The sequence below is a fragment of the Stegastes partitus genome, unplaced genomic scaffold, assembly GCF_000690725.1.
Source record: "Stegastes partitus isolate 25-593 unplaced genomic scaffold, Stegastes_partitus-1.0.2 Scaffold1314, whole genome shotgun sequence".
In the NCBI taxonomy this organism is placed as follows: domain Eukaryota; kingdom Metazoa; phylum Chordata; class Actinopteri; family Pomacentridae; genus Stegastes; species Stegastes partitus.
The window spans coordinates 23,429-42,724 of record NW_007579045.1 but is presented as its reverse complement, the minus strand read 5'-3'; the positions used below and the strand labels follow the sequence as shown (position 1 = coordinate 42,724).

At 41.1% G+C, this 19,296-nt stretch overlaps 1 protein-coding gene across 1 annotated transcript in view; it reads left to right on the top strand.

Moving 5' to 3' along the window:
* Positions 1-1,412: 1,412 nt before the first annotated feature.
* LOC103369640 (endophilin-A1-like) overlaps positions 1,413-19,296 on the top strand; it is a 35,651-nt gene continuing 17,767 nt past the window's right edge. Inside the window, exon 1 of the mRNA XM_008298404.1 lies at positions 1,413-1,552. Within this exon, the coding sequence (XP_008296626.1) occupies positions 1,508-1,552 (45 nt within the window). The 5' untranslated portion in view covers positions 1,413-1,507. The remainder of the gene's footprint in view (positions 1,553-19,296) is intronic.

Below are 19,296 nucleotides of genomic sequence, written 5' to 3'. Positions count from 1 at the left end.
GACTGGTTTCATTGTGGATAATGACACCGTGACCAGCTTCAGCAGCATCTTCACAGGTCTTTTGCTTTTGTTCTGGGGCTGATACACACATTTCACACCAAAACATCTCTGGGACAGAGAACCCATCTCCTTCCTGAGCAGTATGATGGCTGGACATTCCCATGATGTTTATACTTGCTTATAATTGTTTGAACAGATGAACGTGGAACCTTCAGGAATCTGGAAATTGTACTCAAGGATGAACCAGACTGGTGGAGGTCCACAATTCTCTTCCTGATATCTTGGCTGCTTTCTTTAGATTTTCCATGTTGTCACAAAAGGAAGCAGTGTGTTTGAGGTGTGCCTTAAAATACAACCACAGGTGTGCCTCCAATGAACTCCTATGTTGTCAATTAACCAATCAAAAGCTTCCAAAGTCATGACATCATCATCTGGGCTTTCCCAAATAGTTTGAATGTATAGTAACGTTAGTGTATGTAAACTTCTGACTTTGAAGAAAGTAGAAAAACATTCTCTAAAAAAATTCTCTCACACATTATTCTGGCATTTAGCAAATAGAAACAATTTTGGAAATCCTAACTGGCCTAAACAGGAAAAGTTTAGTCTGAGTTAATGTCAGGCAAAAAAAGGTGATGTGTCCTTTTATACAGTGTATGTAAACGTCTGGTTTCAACTGTATACAAATAACTTTTATTTCAAATCATGTAAAATATCTGTAAAATAACAGTTATTTTTGCTGATTTGAATACTGTGAAAATAGTGTGATTGTACAGTCAGACTTTGTAAAAAAAAAAAAAAAAAGACCATTTATAAAAGTACTTATATTGGATGTAGTTGTTTTATTTATTTTTTTCTTTGGGTTAATGTGTAATTACTGCAATTCAAAGAGCTTACTTGATATTATCTGTATTTCTTTGTAGCTGTTTTTCTTTATTTATTATGACAGTGTTTGTCGCGTGTTGATGGGCGCTGTCCAGGGTCCTGGAGAGGCGGGAGCGCAGAGAAACTAATTGTAGAGCGAAGATTTCTTTCTTTCTTTCTTCTTTTCTTTCTTTCTTTTCCTTTGGAGACGCTGCAACAACCCCTCTGGAGTCAAGATCATCCTATTTCCCTTGGTTTCACCCCATTTTATTTGTGAGAATAAATCAAATTCAGGACTAACTAACTCAGTGCACTTGCTCCCTTGTCGTGCTGTTAAACAGGCTCAGATTAGGGACGCTGTTATTCCGGCGCTGAGCCTCGGTAAGGAGGCGGCCGCTTTAAAAGCATCAGGCTCCGACGTCAGCGCCGTTTAAGACATGTGGGTTTGACATCCAATAGCCTGATCAGGGATTTAGTCTGCCCCTTTCTCTCAGGAGATCCCTCCGTGAAGACCAGCGTGAAGACCGAGGGGTTCGCTACGGTTGCAGCATCGTCAGCAGATTGAATTAGGACCGAGATTTCTTCTTCCTCCTCCGCCGCTGCAGCATCACTTCACCTTCCCGGCCAGAACCACCGTGTAGCGACCATGTCTGTAGCGGGGCTCAAGAAGCAATTCCACAAAGCCACTCAGGTAAGAGGACGCGGCGTCCTGCGCACCAGCTCTCTCTGGATCTGTTAAAACTGGCACATTACTGGAGAGCAGCGGACCGTCCACGTTCTATATTATTCCTGTTTGTGGAGAATAATCGCGGCTGCGCTCCTGAGTACTGTTTGTGCTCCGTCTGCTACCTGCTACCTCCACTCCTCTGCCCTGGTGCTGAAAACACTAGCGTGCTGCAGCATTGCACCAACAGAATAATTTATTACTCGTGCTTTACTCTAGTTGTTCCTGTGCGTAACGGATAAACACGATATTTATCCTAAAGCACATTGCGTTTCGTCTGGGAGGCGGATGGCACCGCGGTGCGATGGTACCGGGGACGTCAGTTCCTCTCGGTACCCTTCAGATGACATTCCGCACAGAAAACCCGTCAGATCTGCAGCTCATGGCAGCCGCGCACGCTTGCAATGCGCAAGTTGTAGCCCTGATGGCAGGCCCTGATTAAATCGGTGTTTTCTTGCAGCTCAGTGGGAACTCCGACGCGCTCGACGTTATGCAATCGTTAAGTGCGCCTTGGCGAAAATCCGCTCCTGCCAGCAGCGGCACGCCATGACCTCTGCGCCCTCTAAACGCACTTACCGCCTATTGTGGGATACAAGTGATAAATTAAATTAGGCCCTGCGTCTTCCACATCTAATGCTGAATCATCTGGTATTATTAGATCCGAGCCCAGTGCATGAGAGGCTGCTGGGTTCAAGGTTACTGAGAGACTTCCTCAGCCCACCCACTCATTTCTGTGTCTCTTATTATTATTATGCCTCATCTCAGCTGTGGAGTTGGACTAGGTCTGGGGGGCCCAGCAGGGGGGTGGTCAATGCTCACAAGTAGTGTTTGTTGGGGCCTTTGTGGTCAAAGCCTTGGACAGATCTGCCCCTGCAGCCCCCCCACCACCTCCGTGGCTCTGAGTGAGTTTGATTTCCGGTGTTAGCCGGGAGCGAGGGGGTCTCAGGGAGGTTGTGGGGGCGAGTCACAGTGACAGTGACAGCTTCAGGCCCCCCTACTGCAAGATCCCCGGAGGCTGGGTGAGTCACTCACACATGCTTCTCCCCTCGATCGCTGTTGTCCAGATCAACCAAGCTCCCAACAGCATTTATCTACGAGCTGCAGGTTGCATGTTTCCTCATCGTTGTGAGCAGCTGTCAGTAAGATGAAGGCAATAACGGCCGCATTGTGACACTAATAGCAGCCTGTCTGTTGAAGGTTGCTGCCTGGAGATATGAAGCTTTCTTAACTGCCTGTTACACCTGAATTACGGAGAATAAGGTGGCAGTTTGTAAGTTAATTTACACAACTGCCATCCAATAAGACAATGCAGTAGAGTTGAGTTAATTTATGCCACCATTAGTCATTTGTAGTATTGTTAATATCACTGTGATGATTGACAGTTTTGATGTCCAACACAGGATTTGCAGATCAAAGTTATAACTGTGTAATATATCTGGAAGAGTTACATCATGTTGAAGGATTGAATAAAAAGCAGAATAATTGCAGACAACCGTGATTTGCTGTTAACACATTTCTCAGCTTTAATCAAGAGCTCATTTTATCAGATTGGATCTCGACAGCAGCCCACACAGGGCATTAGATGGCTGCACAGATTGTGTTAATTCTGTGTGATGAGTCTATTGTCACCCATTAGTGGAGGCTTCTCTCCCCCTGCAGATGTTCCTCTGCAGCTTCGCATGCATCTGTGTGTGCGAGGTTAGGGGATGCATGTGAGGCTTCATATCTGTAAATATGCATCCCGTCGTGCAGCTCTGTGTCTGCATGCATGCATGAAGAGGTGTTGCTGGGTGTGTAAAGAGTGTGTATCTGAAGTTGTAGATTTTCACACAGCTCTGTCTTCATTACTCAGTTTTAATTCCCAGTGTGATTCAGTCGGCTCCAGGCTCACAGTGAGTTGTCTCTGTGGTCTCCTCCTGTCTGCTCCTCAATGTTACAACCTCCCCCAACACACACTATAACACACACACACCCACACCCACACACAGACTTGTGGTGGCAGAAGGCCCCCCTCAGCCCCTCTGTTCTCGTGCCACCACCCTCCTAATCCAAGCCCAGACTTTTATCGGAAGCAATCTGGCTACTTGCACACAGATACATGCTGTCCAGCCATACTTTAGGAAGACCCCCAACCCATCGCAAGGAGAGAGGATCAAGAGATTAAGGGCTGTGACCAGGGATTTAAAATAATCAGAGGGGAGTTTTTTGGGGGGGATGAATATCAGTATTGATGGTTTTTACCTTGCACAAGTTGCACAATCACTGGCTCTGTCCTCGTCGTCTGTGGTGTAGCTAGATGGAAGCAATACAGATAAAATGACAGAAAATAAATCTGCAACTATGCTGCTTTTCAACTAATCATTTAAGCTATTTTTGACCAAAACATTTTCTGGGTGCAGCTACTCAGATTGTGAGGATTTGCTGTTTTGTTGTTTTTCTGTTCAATGTAACTGCAAAATCCTGAAATTTCATCATGTTGACAAAATGTTATGAATATTTTTTATTTTTTATCTGACAATTTATGAGCCAAATTATTATCTACTGTTTGAAAATAAAAAAAGATCTACAGATGAATCAATAGCAAAAATAAACACATTTGTTTAAGCAATATCAATCCACAGTATATGCAGTGCATTTATATGATAATATTAGTTTCAGCTATACAATGAATTTTATGGAAAAATCCACTGAGAAACATCTAATGGATATAATAACTGCAAATAGGCAAATTCATCACACTGATACAAAAATCACATGATAATCTAATGCCTCGCTAACTGTTTTATATGCAGATTGGAGCAGATTTTATATCCTAGAACGCAGCCTTGACCTTATAGTCTAATGTGTCAGTAATTGCTAATTAGCTGTGCAGCTTTGTCTGAAGTTAAGTGTGCGACATCTGCTTTGTGAGCGATAGAAAATCCTCTTTCTGGTGGAGGAGGCTTGCCGCATTTCTTCGTTATAGACTTTCTGGGTGCTGCTGAGAGAGACAGCTCATAAAAGGCAGAATGCCATGAAGTAACTGGGATTTTATGAGATTCCCTCACACATGCTCACACCACCTCAGTTTCACCTTCTCACATACATCACTGAGTAATTTATTTCGCACAATCACACTTTTCCCTGACAGAAGACATCTCTCTCTCTCTCTTTCTCTCTCTGTCTCACCCAAGGACATCCAGTCTCAGTGTGGTGCATTAATAACGGGGGCCATTTTAAACAAGAAAAGGAAGCGTAGGGCCATGAAGGGTAAAATCCAGCAGGTTCACCAGAAATTGCTTTTTTAAATTAGATTTATTTAGCAAGCAATCCATTAGTTATTCTCACTCTGGGCTATGTTACAAAATGATGTAACTCAGACTACTCTATAATAGATTATAATACCTAGAAACAATTTGTATTTCATCAACATAGCTGTGCATGAAAAATATAAAACGCAGTATGCTGCAGTCCCCTCTGCTCGTCTATGCTGAGAAACAGAGCATTCATCTGTCATATTTTTAAAGGTGACGATTGCTCGCTGTTACGTCACGAGTCGGCTTCACCTCAGAGTCAAATGAGTCACGCTCGGAGCAGATGCTACTTTCACGACATCTCTGTCAGAGCTCGGTTCCGCAGCTGATCGGTTGTGCAAACGAGCATGTGATGAGTGTGCCACCGTGGTGAGGCTTTATATTTGGAACTGTCCACTAATGGTTTAGAAAAGTATGTCATGTTTTAATCAAGCTCCGACCAGTTTTTGGTATGTGCAAGGCTGCAGAGAGCCCGTTTTGTTTCAGTGGAGTGCGTATGTGCTCTGAGCCGGAAGATAAAAATATTCATTAAATAGAAATTGCAGGGGAGAGAGGGAGAGGGAGAGAGAGAGGGGGAGATGAAGAGGGGGGCAAGAAAGCTTGAGAAAGTGTGCCAGAGCGAGTGAGGGAAGCAAACAAAAAAGAGGAGTCTTTGGGGGGTTTTGCTCTTGCAGCTTTTTCAGATAAAATGGTTTCTTTGCCTCCCGTCAGTGTCAGGAAGAGGCTGACAAGTTTCCTTAGAAGTTTGGCTTCTTCTGCACACACAGCACATATACATGTACTGAGTCAAAAGGCTTCATTTAGGTTTTCATTTGCGTCACATTCAGAAATTAACGGCCTTGTTGCATAAAACGTCAACAGCTAAAATCATAGAAATGGTAGATCTTTTTGTCAATCTTGACCTGAAGTCCCTTTTTGCAACATAACAGCACCTCACCTTATTAACATGTCCATATCGTGTGCTTTTTTAATATAAAACTACAAGACATATCATCAATATCACAACTTACAATTGTGTAGCGTAGAGTAGTTTTACAGTGTTTGAGCAGAGTTATGGGTGAGCTGGTGTGCTCAGGCTGCAGCGAGAGGAAAGAGGTGGTGTAGATAGAGGTGAGGACTTCATAGAATTGCACATTACAGAGAAAGCGACAGTGCAGAGTTCCATCGAGGCCATTTTAAAGCAAGAGGGGATTATTTTCATGAAAAAAAAGAAAACTTCTAAATATGTAACTTAAACACACAAACAGGAGTTTTTAGGGGTTAAATCAATGACTGGAGAGGGAGTTGAACAACATCCAACTGAGTCCACAAGTGTTTCACAAGATACGATGCTGTCTTAGAGAGAAAGTGTGCTTACCGTGTTTCCAGCAATGTTCTTGGCTGCAGAATAACACCATATGGCTGCATACTTTACAGTGCACTTCATTAACTATAGTTTTTTTTAAAGGGGAACATTGAAACATTATTCATCACAGTGATAAATTGAGGATGACGGTTCCACTGATTCAGTACAGTTCAGTAAAATAAGATTTGTTTAAACACCTTGTCAGTGAAAAGTGAGGTTCATATTTACTGACGGCATAATATGGAAACAACCTGTGCTGCTTTTTTTAATACATGCATGTGATTATCTGTCGAGATACTGTCGCTGGAATCTGCATCTGTCTGTGTACTTTTTGCTGCTGCAGAATCAAATTATCAGATTTGAGTGGGGTATGTTTCCTGCAGTGGCTGATGGAGCAGTAATCCTTGATTTTGTAGTCTGCATTGGTTTGAGTAGAGATTTCCCAGCGTGTGTGCCGAATACTAATATCAGAGCTACACAGAGCTTCATGATTCGTCAGTTCATTTGACAGTTTGTAGTAAACCTTGGGGACTTTCTTCTTGGTCCATTTAGATTTAATTCTTCATGCCTACGTTTGCACACAAAGGCGTTTCCAGCATGTACTCTACTCCCGCCTTATAAATAAAGTACGCAGTGTGCAAAGCACGTATGTGGACGTGCGTGGATGTACATCCACACGGGCCTGGGGACGGCAGTGGGGTCCTCGGATGTGGTTGACGCCTGCGGGGCTTTAGGGCAGCAGATTGCGAGTGGGTGACTCATCCAGCCTGGATCCTCACTAGGCCCTACTGCAGTGCAGCGTAAAACAGATCCAGCTGGGAGATAACAGATGGGGAGGGAGGAACAAAAACAGTGGAGCAAAGAAAGAGAGATAAGAGAAGACTCGATAAAAGAGAAAGGAGAGGGAGATAGAAAACACCCTTGAGCAGGTAGGGAGTGGCGCCGAGACAGAGGAAGAATTCAGCCAAGAAATGCTGAAGGCCGGAGATGGAGGACACACTCAGACAAATCAAACAGGAGAGTGTGGAGAACATTAGATCTGCAGGGATTTACTGTCTTGCCGGCTGTAGGAGAATTTTGCACCATTGAATTGTGTCAGCTGATATTAGAACCAAGGCAGTCTGCATTTATTTTTACTTGTTATGTAATTCTGGGTAAGGTTGCAAATAGGGATGGCTTATTATTTTGCCGATTGTTCACTCAGTTATTTCATTTATGATAAATGCTGGTCAAAAAATTCCTTCAATAAAGGTGACTACTGTTGTCCAACCATCAGTTTAATATAATAGGAGAAGAAAAACAGCAAATCCTTGATTTTTAGATGCCAAAGCCAGACAGTGTCAATGATAATAAAGTTTGTTCCTGGTTTGTTGTTGTTTTGAGGAACGGCTAATCAGTCGAACCCTTTTGGCTCCTTTCTTAGAAAAGAACACCATGCTATGTAGTAAAGGATTACTGTGACTGTGTGCACTTCAGAGAATAGTTTTATGCCAATATTAGATGATCCTGCAAATAATCAGATTGCCTTCAGTGATGACATTTTTTCACTTCTTGCATTTTACAGTATGTGAGCATGGCAGCTGTGGCATGGCTAAAGGCTCGGGAATGACTGTCTTGATGATAAATAAATTATGGTTCAGCATGTAAAACCAATAAAAGCTTGAAGTTATAGAATCCTGGTTGCTGTTAATAAAAAGGCCAAATGTTACCTGCAGAGCTGTGGCAGAACACAAACTCAAATCAAAGCCAAACGTGCTGCACACCCATGCTGACCTCTACACCTTTGTGGCACACTTCCTGCACTGGCACTGAACCTTGGCAACGAGTGTAAATCGTGAGACGCACAATGGTCCAATATGGACATAACTGCTGTGGTGAGGATGCTCCATGTCTGCCACGTGCACAGGAGTCATACGACAAAAACTCATTGCTGAAACGCTCTCCTAGAATCTAATGCTCTTTTCAGCCGACACAGTGGATCCAGATTTGGCCAAGTGAGGATCAGCATTGCAGTAAAAGTGATGCCGCACTGGATTGTGTCCAGCAGTACAGTACCTGCAGCAATGTACCTCCAATCCTCTTTATCTCAGTTTATTTCTCCCCCTTTTGATACTTCTTAGTACTCTGTTTCTTGTCATTTGCCTTCAGGCTTTAAAAAAAAAATAAAAATGTCCTAAGTTACCACAGTTGAGTCATTTTTTTCCTGAAACGTCTCCATCTGGAGATCTTTTCCTCGTTGCTCTGCTGTCCTTTGCTTGAGCTTGCCAAACAGTCGGACATTTTTGTCGACCCTCTGACATGTGCAAACAGTAAATCTCTCTCAAATGTTTGATCTCAGCGGCTGAAGGCTGCTTCTTTCCTGAGAGAAATCTTTCATTGGTTCATAGACGTGTTTTTCTATTATTAAGGCCGCAGTGGCAGTTGTTTTGTTTTTTTTTGACTAGTGTGAGAGTCAAATGTCACCTCCATCAGCACACCTCCAGCAAATCAGTCATTTTCCTGACACTGCATTAATCCTCAAGACAACATTACAGCAACTAGTTTTTGTCTGTTGACTCTTGAGCATGTGACTCACCATCTCCAGAGCTGCAGTGGAAAGGTGTGGCCAGAAAAGACACAACAGTGAGTCTGACTTACTGTATATCCCACATGTTTACTCAGTTTATTAAATAGAGGCTGAACTTTGGTTAAAACTTTGAATACAGTGTCAGAGATATATCTCTTTTGACAGCCGTGCACATCCAGTAGCCCGCGGGTTGAAAACTGGACCGCGGAGTTCTCGTTGTTGTGACGTCGGCTCTGTTCTGGGGGTTAAAGACAGACGGACTCGACCTGCGCCGGTCCTATTATTAGCTTGTCCTGCGGTCAGATGCCGTGTGAAAAGGAGCGCCGGCGAGATAAACTCATTAAATGTCTTCATCCAGTGGAAATGTGAGTGAACGATGTTTAGCCAGTTTCAAGTCTGTCAGAGGAGAAGAAGGATGTGCTGAGTGAAAACAGGGATGCCTGCTGTTCTGCAGAGTCATTCATTCTTACTTTGACAGCCACTGGAGGTTTTATGGTTTGCCTATAGAAAGTGGGTTGCTGTTCATCACTGTCCACGGTTTCTCTCTCGTCTTCTCCTCTCGTTTCCTTCTCCTCCTCGCGCTCTCTCAGCATCAGTATTCAGGCCATGGTTGATGTTTTATTCAGGACTTGTATATTATATATTCTGGGCATCAGCCACTGCAGGAGAGACAAGCGTTGACTTTGGGGCTGGAAAAGTGAAATTCTCAGGACTTGTTATTAAGCATTAGGAAAAGGATTGCTTTGCATAATCAACGGGGAAGATGAGCAGTGGTACGTAGCTGTAGTGGGTCAATTGGTCGATGTTGTCTCCTTCAACCAGATTCTCATTCGTTGAACAATTGACACTGTTACTTTCATAAGGAGAAAAGCGTTACATCAACAGCCTTCTTATTTATTATTTTTGGCAGTAAGAGGAAGAGACCGCCTGTGAAAAATGGGATGTTTTGTGTTTTTACAACTTTGAACTCAGCCAACCTGATGGAGACTGCGAGGTCGAGTTTATTGCATTTATTGAATCGGCTTCAAACGAACTGACACCATGACAAAGAAGTCGTAGTAGTGTCTCCATTTGTTAAAAGAGATGGCCAAAACGTCGAGTGTGTGCATTATATTATTCAACAGCTCGTGTGCTGGAATCATGAGTTAATATAGCTCTGTTTTCAGATATGAATGTAGACAGGTGCACTCTGGTCTGTTTTTATGATTTCAGTATAAAATAACCAGGTTAAATTATTTAGTATGCTGTGAATACTCGTGTTTTTATGTTTATTTAGAAATTATTTAGACTGAAAGAGCTAGCAGGTAGAGTGCACTGTGGACAACTGTCCTGAGACCTGATTGGTTGAAGAGCCGGTATGATTTTAGTCAACCGAGATTTTCTTCTAACTGGGAAATCTTGCCATTCCTTCAAAAAAGCAAATCAATTTGCTTTTTCACATGCATAAAGCTCAAACAGGGATCAGACTAACCTCTGCTTCAGGGACGTTCAGGTCACATCACTATTACCACAATCTATAACTCACTCTCCTTAAAACCAATCCACCGTCCTGGTTATGGGCTTTTGTTTAACTGCCAGCCTGGTATGGACATGATGGAGGGTGATGCAATGTAATTTGCAGATATGGATGTGTTTACAGCCCCAAAGACCTTGTACAAGGTATTACATGTGATGGTTGTACATTCTCTCAGGATTAAAAAAGGTCATTGTCCAAAGAGAGGTCATGAGACAAATCACATGACACAACCACATTTTTAGAATTAAACAGGTAAAAAAAAAAAAACATTATGCATAAATAAAATTGCTCAGTCAGGGTACAAGTGGCAGGAAGTTGTATTCAGGTTACATCTTTAATGCTTTACTCAAATATTTCCACTCTATTTTACCTTATTTATATATTTTTAATTTAGTTGAAGTGTACTTGATGAACTGCTACTGTACTGATTAACGATTTGAAATAAGGACACAATAAGCTTCTAGAAAATGATGCAATGTTCCAGATTAAACATACACATTTTTTCTTCTGAAAGATCTAGATGTTGCTCACATGTTTTTCAAATACACATTTCCTGTATACATCTGTCAGATAGTATCATAATCTCAAATGTTTCACAAACAAACAACAAAAAAGCAGAAATATTAATACTATTTTTGTAGCACACTTTGTTTTTCCTTCTTTTCTACCCCCTGTAGTCATCTCTAATATATCAGCGACATTTTTCTGAGCTCGACACTGCATATTTTGCTTTTATATTCTTGCACTGTTGTATTGCTTCAAATGGAGGAAAAGAGGACATTTGAGCAGAAAAACTGTGCAACAGAAAGGAGGAAATTGGGAGGGAGAAAAAAAAAGACTGAAAAGAGGGGATGAAATGTGAGAGCTAGCGGGAAGAGATGAGAGGAGGAAGTAATGGAGTAAAGTGGAGAGAAGAGGAGGATGTTGGGAACAAAAGAGGAGAGGAGGCAGAGCATCACGTCCTCAGTCTGACGCCTAGTTTGGCTCATGAGGGGACGGTAATGAGCGGTGGGAGGGAGAGAACGTGTTGTATTCTATATAAATGTCTGCAGCATCGACTCTCCCACAGTGTTTGGAGAGGACGGTATATACTCTAGCGTGAGGACGTTCCCTCGGTAGGGAACCATGTTATTTGAGCAGAACCGTGGACGCACACAGTAAACCCCGGTGCCCCGTGCACAGACAGCATCCTCCCACCAGCTGCAGGGCTCAGGCTGAATGGCTTGTCAGGGATTATACTCCGATTAATCAGAGCGCAGTGACTTTGCATCATATCGAGGCTGTGTGTGACTCAGAATCAGAGCGCTGCAGCAGTAATCTGTGAAACGTGCTGCATGTGCCGGACCAGACCGCCAAATGTACCATGTGACAGGGTCAAAGATTCACGACTCTGCCGTGCTTTTATTTTATTTTTTTCAGAGTAGTAGTTTTAGTTGATGTCATCTGGGGATTTTAGTGCATATGTTGTATATGATTGTAATCTTCTGTTTGCTTTCTCTTGCTTTGTACTGAAAAACATAAAACAAAATATGTGAAGACAGTTTTTGTTTTGGTGCAATCACCAAACATGCCTTCAATATGTAAGTTTAGCTATATATAGTAATTAAATAAAATTAAACCCTCATTGTGATGTCTTGTAATCCCTCTTCTGCTGTTGTTTGCTATGCAGCTGAGTAATTATTTAATTACAGCGGTGCGCTGTATAAACAAGCCTCTTCATCACCTTGTAGACTTGTAAAGCGTGCCACAGGCATAACGCTTAACAAAGTTGTTTTTCTGCGCTTCACACTCAGTATGACAAATACCACCCACAGACTGAGCCACAGATTAGACACCTTAAGTTATTATGATCTAAAAGAAGGATAGCTTTTTAATTAGGGGGAGACATTTATGGAGGTGTGTTGTATTTGCAGCCATGTAATCAGAATAATATGTTGGTAAATTATTTTGAGCAGTTTGCAGGAAGAGAGTTATGGAAATGGGAGGGAAGGACTAAATAAAAATGAAAGTAAAATTTCAGGGTTTTTTTTTGTTTCCGTCTAAAAAGTTGCTGTGATTATCTGTGTAAAGCACAACAAAATGAAATTAAATATATAAAACAGGTTTCCTTATGGTTTAGCATTCACATGCAGTGTTTATGTAATCATTATTAATTATGACTCCTCTCTACCCATAAACAGAGGCTGTAAACAAATGACACATAGTCTAACATCTATGTTCTAGGCTAACTGTTGGCCTCATGTTGTATTTTAATATATGTGCATGAATAAACACCGAAAAATGCTCTAGAAGAAGAAAAATATCGATCATTTTTTGGGGATGGTTTCTCAGATTTTTATCTTTTGTTTGACATACTGTCTTCCTGTACAAATCTCATGTTTGTGTCTAAGTACTGAGATCAAAGAAACAATTGTTCACTGTGTTTGTGGTGCCACTGATAGATGTTGTTAGGTTTGTCCCAGCAAAGCTTCCAATAAAATAGTGGGCAGAAAAATGGGTTTTAGCCTCCACACATGAACTGATGAGTGTAAAAATGCTCAGAGCAGGGACTAACATTTCACTGGTAGCACCAATGTGACCAACTTTCTCATTTGGTTGCACCTCCCACCTTGTCACAGGCAAAACATATGACTTGCTGAACATTTTCTTATCGATAGACACTATAATTTACCCTAAATGCCCCACTTTGTAGGCTGTGGTAGCTGCTGTTGGTGTCTGTGGTGTGCTCAGACAGGTGTGCAACCCAAACTGACTTAAAAAGAGTAAACTAGGGCGTTCTAATGTCAGATTAGTCCAAGATGAAACTGAGTGTTTTTTTTCACATGCCTTTTTCTATGAGCGGGAAACACAGCGAATGCAGATGTTTTTCACAAGAACATCTCATTTTTAAGTGTAAATAGCGCAGTGGTCCACACAGCAGCTTCCTGTGCCAGTTACAGCGACACTAATACAGCTTAATGATCATCATGCACTCGCACTAATGCAAGCGCCTGAAATTTTAGCTCGCACACTCTCAAAAAAAAGGTTGCATTTTGGTCGCAGTCTGGAGTCCTGTCAGAGTGTGTGCACATGTCAGCTTCAGTCGATAAATTATTGATTTAAACTACGTTGTTTGCACGGACACAGACACAGCACTGCTGACCGCCTCTCTAATGCAGCTGCAACAAAAGCTGAACTTTACAGCCCTGATGAAGGGAGGATTTATTGCAGGGCTGTTGAATTTCACTGCTTTAGTTTTTATCTCGGTGTACTTACAAAAGAAGTGGCAGTTTGAGTGTATGTACACGTTTACAAAGGCTCCCCAGACACACTTTGGGCTTTTGGCATTTCAGTGTAAATAATGCTTTTAATATCAAGCTTTGATTTAACACCTGGAGATGAATTCACAGCACATGCTGACCTGCTGTTTTGCTTTTCAGTCACAGTCTTTTGTGTTAAAATGAAGCTGACATGCTGACTACAACTTACAGATATGATGTACTGGTGTTAATTCAGGAAAAGGCGACAAGGGAGCAGGAACTGATCTCTTTCTCTATTTTTTAGTTTAGCAGCTACTCTCATATGTTTTCTTTTGTCTCTTACCTCTTCCTATTTAAGTTGTGTTTAAGGGCTGTGACCAATAATTTTTTACAATATTGATGACTTTGTGCATACGATCCAAATCCCAGAGATATTCAGTTTACTGTTATGTGTGACTTGACAAATGACTGAAAGAAATACAGTTTATTATGAGGGTTTAAGCCTGAGCTATGTCATTATTTATGATGTAATGTTTATTTCCGTGTGCAAAAAGGTTCAGCAGTAGTGATCAATATTCTTTGTGTCATCACATGTCTGGTGAGTCTGTCCCCTCCCGTCATGACCTCCTTTATGGGCAGGAAATCTAATCAAACCAGACCAGCGTTGAATAGCAGATAGTCAATATCAAATATACAGAACGTCGGTCCGCTGAGGCTTTTCAATTTTCTCATCTTTTACTGGGTCATGCCAGTTTCTGCCTGCATTAATATTATTGTTTATTTTGGAATGGGCTTGTGCAGTGTGATTGAAAGTTTGCATTAGTATCAGGAGGGCGAGGAATTTGCAGTTTTATTGATTTTAGGTGTAACTGCACCGCTGCCTGTTTCTTCCAGGATCCATTACTGTGCCGAGTAAGAGTTGAATGGCTTGAACGTCGAAGACATTTATCTTCACTAACAATAATAATAAATCTGCTCTCCTGGTAGGCGTTATTCGTGCAGCTCCAGTCTGACGTCGTATGAAAAACTCGTGTTGTGTTCAGGGACCCTCATGTGCTCTCACAGACTGCAGTCAGGCTCTCTCTTGGTGGATAATGGCAGCGTCTTGTTTTCACTCGTGGGGTGAACACTGTTTTTCGCTGTCACTGCATATGCACCCTGTTGTACTGACCTCTCTGCTTATCTTATGTGTTCTCCTGCTGCTGCTCCGGATCTTTTGTCACTCACATCTTTTCTTATCATCTCTTTCATAATGCATCCTCAACTGTCAGTGATATATTTATTTAAAAGGGACAGTGTGCAGCTCAGACATAAATGTCACCATTTGATGCACTTTACCAGATTAAATCTTATTCAAGCTTCAGGCTTATTCGCAACTACAGTCCTTTGGCAGGTTAAAAAAAAACAGCACAATAACGGACAATAGAGAGTTGTAACAAAATACAAAATTATGCAGAAAAGAACACACAAGATGTACAATATTGTCTGACCTAGCGCTGCACTTTGTTGAGTTTTCTGTTGTACTATAATATAACACTGCATTGAGCTAATAATTATAACAGATTAGATTACAAAGAACACAAACACATGCATGGTATGTAGTTCTACAGAATGACCTTTTTTAAATGTAACTACAATGATACTGATTGTACAAAAATCCTAAGATGATGTCTTTTCCTTGTTTTGTTCTAGCAACAGTCCATAACCTGAACATGCTATATTCAATTTTCTGTTACATTTAAAAAGTCGAACTCACCAGATGCTTGCGGGCATAAGCTCTCCACTGCTCACACATTTCACATAGCTTTCACCTTAACTTCTACTTAAAGTCAAATCTGTGTTACTGTTTTCAGAAGCTCCAGGCAGCAACTTTCCACCCTGAAAATTTACAGTTTTGTGAAGGTTTAGATCGTGTAATAAGACAGCAGTGCAAGTTTTTCTTCCTTTTTGCAAATGTAAGCAGAAAGATAATGAGGCGCAGTCAGACCATTCTGCACAGCAGGGTGTCAGTAGTAGAGAATGGTCTGACTATGCAATGCTACAGAGGCTTTAATGACAACATTTTATGCATTTTTCTTCAAAATGTATTATTTATCTGTCGTCAGTACTTTTGCCAGCCAATATTTTTTTCAATTTTAGGTCTAAAATTTAACAAACGGTATCCTACTGTACAATATAGAACAGTTTGCATCTACATATGTTTTACTCTCCCTTTATATTAATTTTCTGTCTTTTCATCTTCCCTGCTAATCTAAATCCTTCTGTTGATTTTTAAATGTGAATGATCAAAGATATGCACCTCTGTTATTTCCTGTAGCATTGAATCCTGGGGGTCGCATTATGTGAGTGCCACTAAACTGACTTAATTCTGGAGAGTTCATTCTTTAACATGAGAACAGTATTTTCTCAACAGAATCTTAACTCAAAGTTCACTTAGAAGCTTTTTCCAGCAACGTCTCATCGCGTACCGATGAGCTCAGCCTAATTGAGCCTTTGAGATAAGTTGAAAGCTACAGTAACATCTAGTAATTGGGCCTTGACTTATTATTTTTTATGATATGAATTACTGTAGCTTTGCCCCTTTAGTAAAAGGATAAAAGGGAGCTACTGATTATTGTAGCTCCATCAATCACAGAGGGTATATTTCAGGGTGTTTCACATCTTTTCACTGGGCTTCATTATTGATGAATGGTCATGTGCTCTGTGGGAGGAATGCTTTTGACATAGATTTATGGTGTTTATCTACATTTCATAGTTAAGTGTGGATTTTGCTTACTTTTTAAAATTGGTAACGACAGCTCGGCCAGTGTGTGTGATTGCGTACACGTGTGAGAGTGATTTGTGCAAAAGGTCAAACGCCTCCTTATGGGAACCAACCAGCAAGGGTCTTTGCTGTGAGGAAACACATGCAGTTATCGTTCCTGAGCATGTTTCCCCTGATAGAAAACCAGAACTGGGCTTCCTGCAACATATCAACGGAGCTGCAGACATGTGAAATGGCTGCTGTCACCAGAATTGATACATCTGACTAAGTGAACGCCGTAATCTGAAATGCCACTGCATCACATATAATGCATGTGCTCAGCTTGTGTGAGTGAATCTTTAATATCATCGCATTCCTTATAGGCAGTTCACCTTCTTTCTACTGGCAGTCTTTAGAAATATCACTGGTCAGATTGGATACTATTCAAAATTGGCAACACACGTTAACATAAAACTGACTGAAATGGCACGAATTAAAGATAAAACTGTTTTAATGTTATTTCTTCATGCCTAATAGACTGGCAGCTGTAGGAACTTTATTCTGACAGGCAGCAGAATTTTAAGGATAAATGATGTGGTCATGAATCTGTGGATTACAGATACATGCTCACACACACTGCAGGCAGTGGTCTGAAACTGAGCTTTAATAACTATCATCAACACCCATCTTCACTGTTCATTATCCCAGGCAGCACCATCATTACTCCCACGCAGATTTAACTCACAGCACTGCTGGGTAAACATTAAAATGATATTACTATTAGTCCACTGTACACATATAACATGTTTTCCTGTTCAGTTGTGGTTTGGAAAAAGTCGAGTCCTCAGCAGGCCTCAAAGCTCTATCATTATCTCCTCTGAAAAGCACGCTGGCATTTGAAATGGAAATTGTAGAGTGGCAATCAAGTACAGAGAAAGAGAGGAAGGATATCTCTCTATATTTGTGTTCACATTTTCTGTGTGTGTGTTTGTGGTTCCTTGAGTGTATTCGAGTCACTCCATGTGAAGATGGAATAATATTTATAAAATCATTGTTTCAGGGTCGTCTGTTGGTGGCGAATGAAAGTAGAAGAGTTTGGATTTAACCAATAATGATGCTGAGTTTTGAAGCAAATGTGCTAATAGGTGATATTTTGTGCAAACATTTGTTACCGTTAAGTGGTTCCATTTTGATGCCATGACAAGCAATCAGTTCCTCCTACAGGCTTTTACAGGTGAAACAAACATCTAAAGCTGCATTTTTTTTAGCCTTTATTTTAGAGCCACTATGCAGCGACATCCCTGTGCAACCGCTGTCTCACCTGTTTGCTCCTGACTGAAGTAGTTTTTGTTGAAGTGCCCTCCTCATAAGCATCACAATTTACAGAAGCAATTCAGATACTGTAAATCTGATGTTCTTTTCGACAGCCGTTTGAGTCAGCTGTAGGAACAGTCGCCACTCAAAGGTTAGATGGTGTGACTAAAGTTGGAGGAGCAGTTTCAGGAGCTCATCAGTGCAGAAGAATAACAGCTAACTAAGTGAATATTTGCTTCTCAAACTTTGAGTTAATTACAACTCTGTGCTCCCAAGGTGCATTTTGGCATGATATATCCAATCACAGATCTCAAAATTCTGTTACATTCATCCTTAAAGGCAGGTGGAAACTAGAGCTTAAAGTTTACAATCTGCAGCTTCAGTCAGTTCAGTTCTAAAGACTGGGTCAGTAAATCCAGCAACTATGGCACCGTGTTTTGTTCTCAGCTGCACTAAAAACAACATTTTGAATTTTCTAACACTGAAGTGTGCCTCTGACTTTCCAAACAGAAATCAAGTTGCCCATGACATAAACCTGTTAGACATTATCTGGGAGAATCCTGTTTTTGAAGGTAACGATAAAAAAATAATAATAATTGAAATGTGAATACATCATGAGGGAAAAACACCCCAGAAGCAGGTGTGGCCTCTGATTTTGTTTCTCAGTGAAGACCTCAGCTCCTTACATAGCAAACTAGATACTATACAATGAAAGTAAATCTAGAAAAGTGTCCAATATTGTGATAAGTATGGTTGGTGCTGATGGAGCTGTAAAGATTTTTGTGAGTTATGTCCTAGCTCTGCTGGGGTTAAAGCACATAAAACCTTTTTTTTTTATTGTGTTTAGTCAACAATTTGTTACTTAGTGGCATAAGAAGTATTCAAAAGTGGATGACGCTGCACAGAAACAGGGTCTGTGGGTGTTGTTAATCAGAGAAAGAAAAAAGCCCTGCCGCCTTTGGTTTTGAGGCGAGAGTTGGGCGCTGAAAGGAGTAATTGTGATGATGATGGAGTTCACATACTGGTGATGGGCTTCCAAAACAAGGAGTACAATTTTAAAGTGTGGTCAGGTGTAGCTAGAAGATCAGCCTTTGTGTTGTCAGCATAACACTGATGTGAGATGTTGTGGGGTTTAAAGATGTAACCATGTGGCAGCATTTAAAAGAAAAATAAAAGGGCTCTAAAAGAGAACCTTGGGGGATGCCACATTTAGGGTAAGTTGAAGAAGATGAACTGTTGCTTATTCTGACCGAGATGGTTCTGTCTTTCAGGTATGAGGTAAACTATTTTAATACTGTACCCTGGAGATTATGTTATTTGTCAGTGTCTAACAAAAGGCTGCACAAATGTGGTGATAAAAATAGACTCTCAGTAAACAGGTGAGAATGGCAAATGAGCAAGAGGAAGATGTTTAGAAAGTGTTTGTGTGTGCGAATCAAAAGAGTCTTTCACACCTTCTCATGACTCCTGGCCAGACTTGTAGGTGTTCTGGGAAATACTGAGAGTCCAGAGAATGCTGAGTGTTGTTCACTTTATGATGGAAGCAGATGGGAATCGCATCTAACGGATGACGGATTAAGTTTTTAATGTGCAGTTCCATGAAGGAGTAAACTCCAGTGTCACGCTCACTAATTTTCCTGAGCTACACACAGTTTGCCATAATTTATGAAAACAAAGTGCCATACAAAACAATAA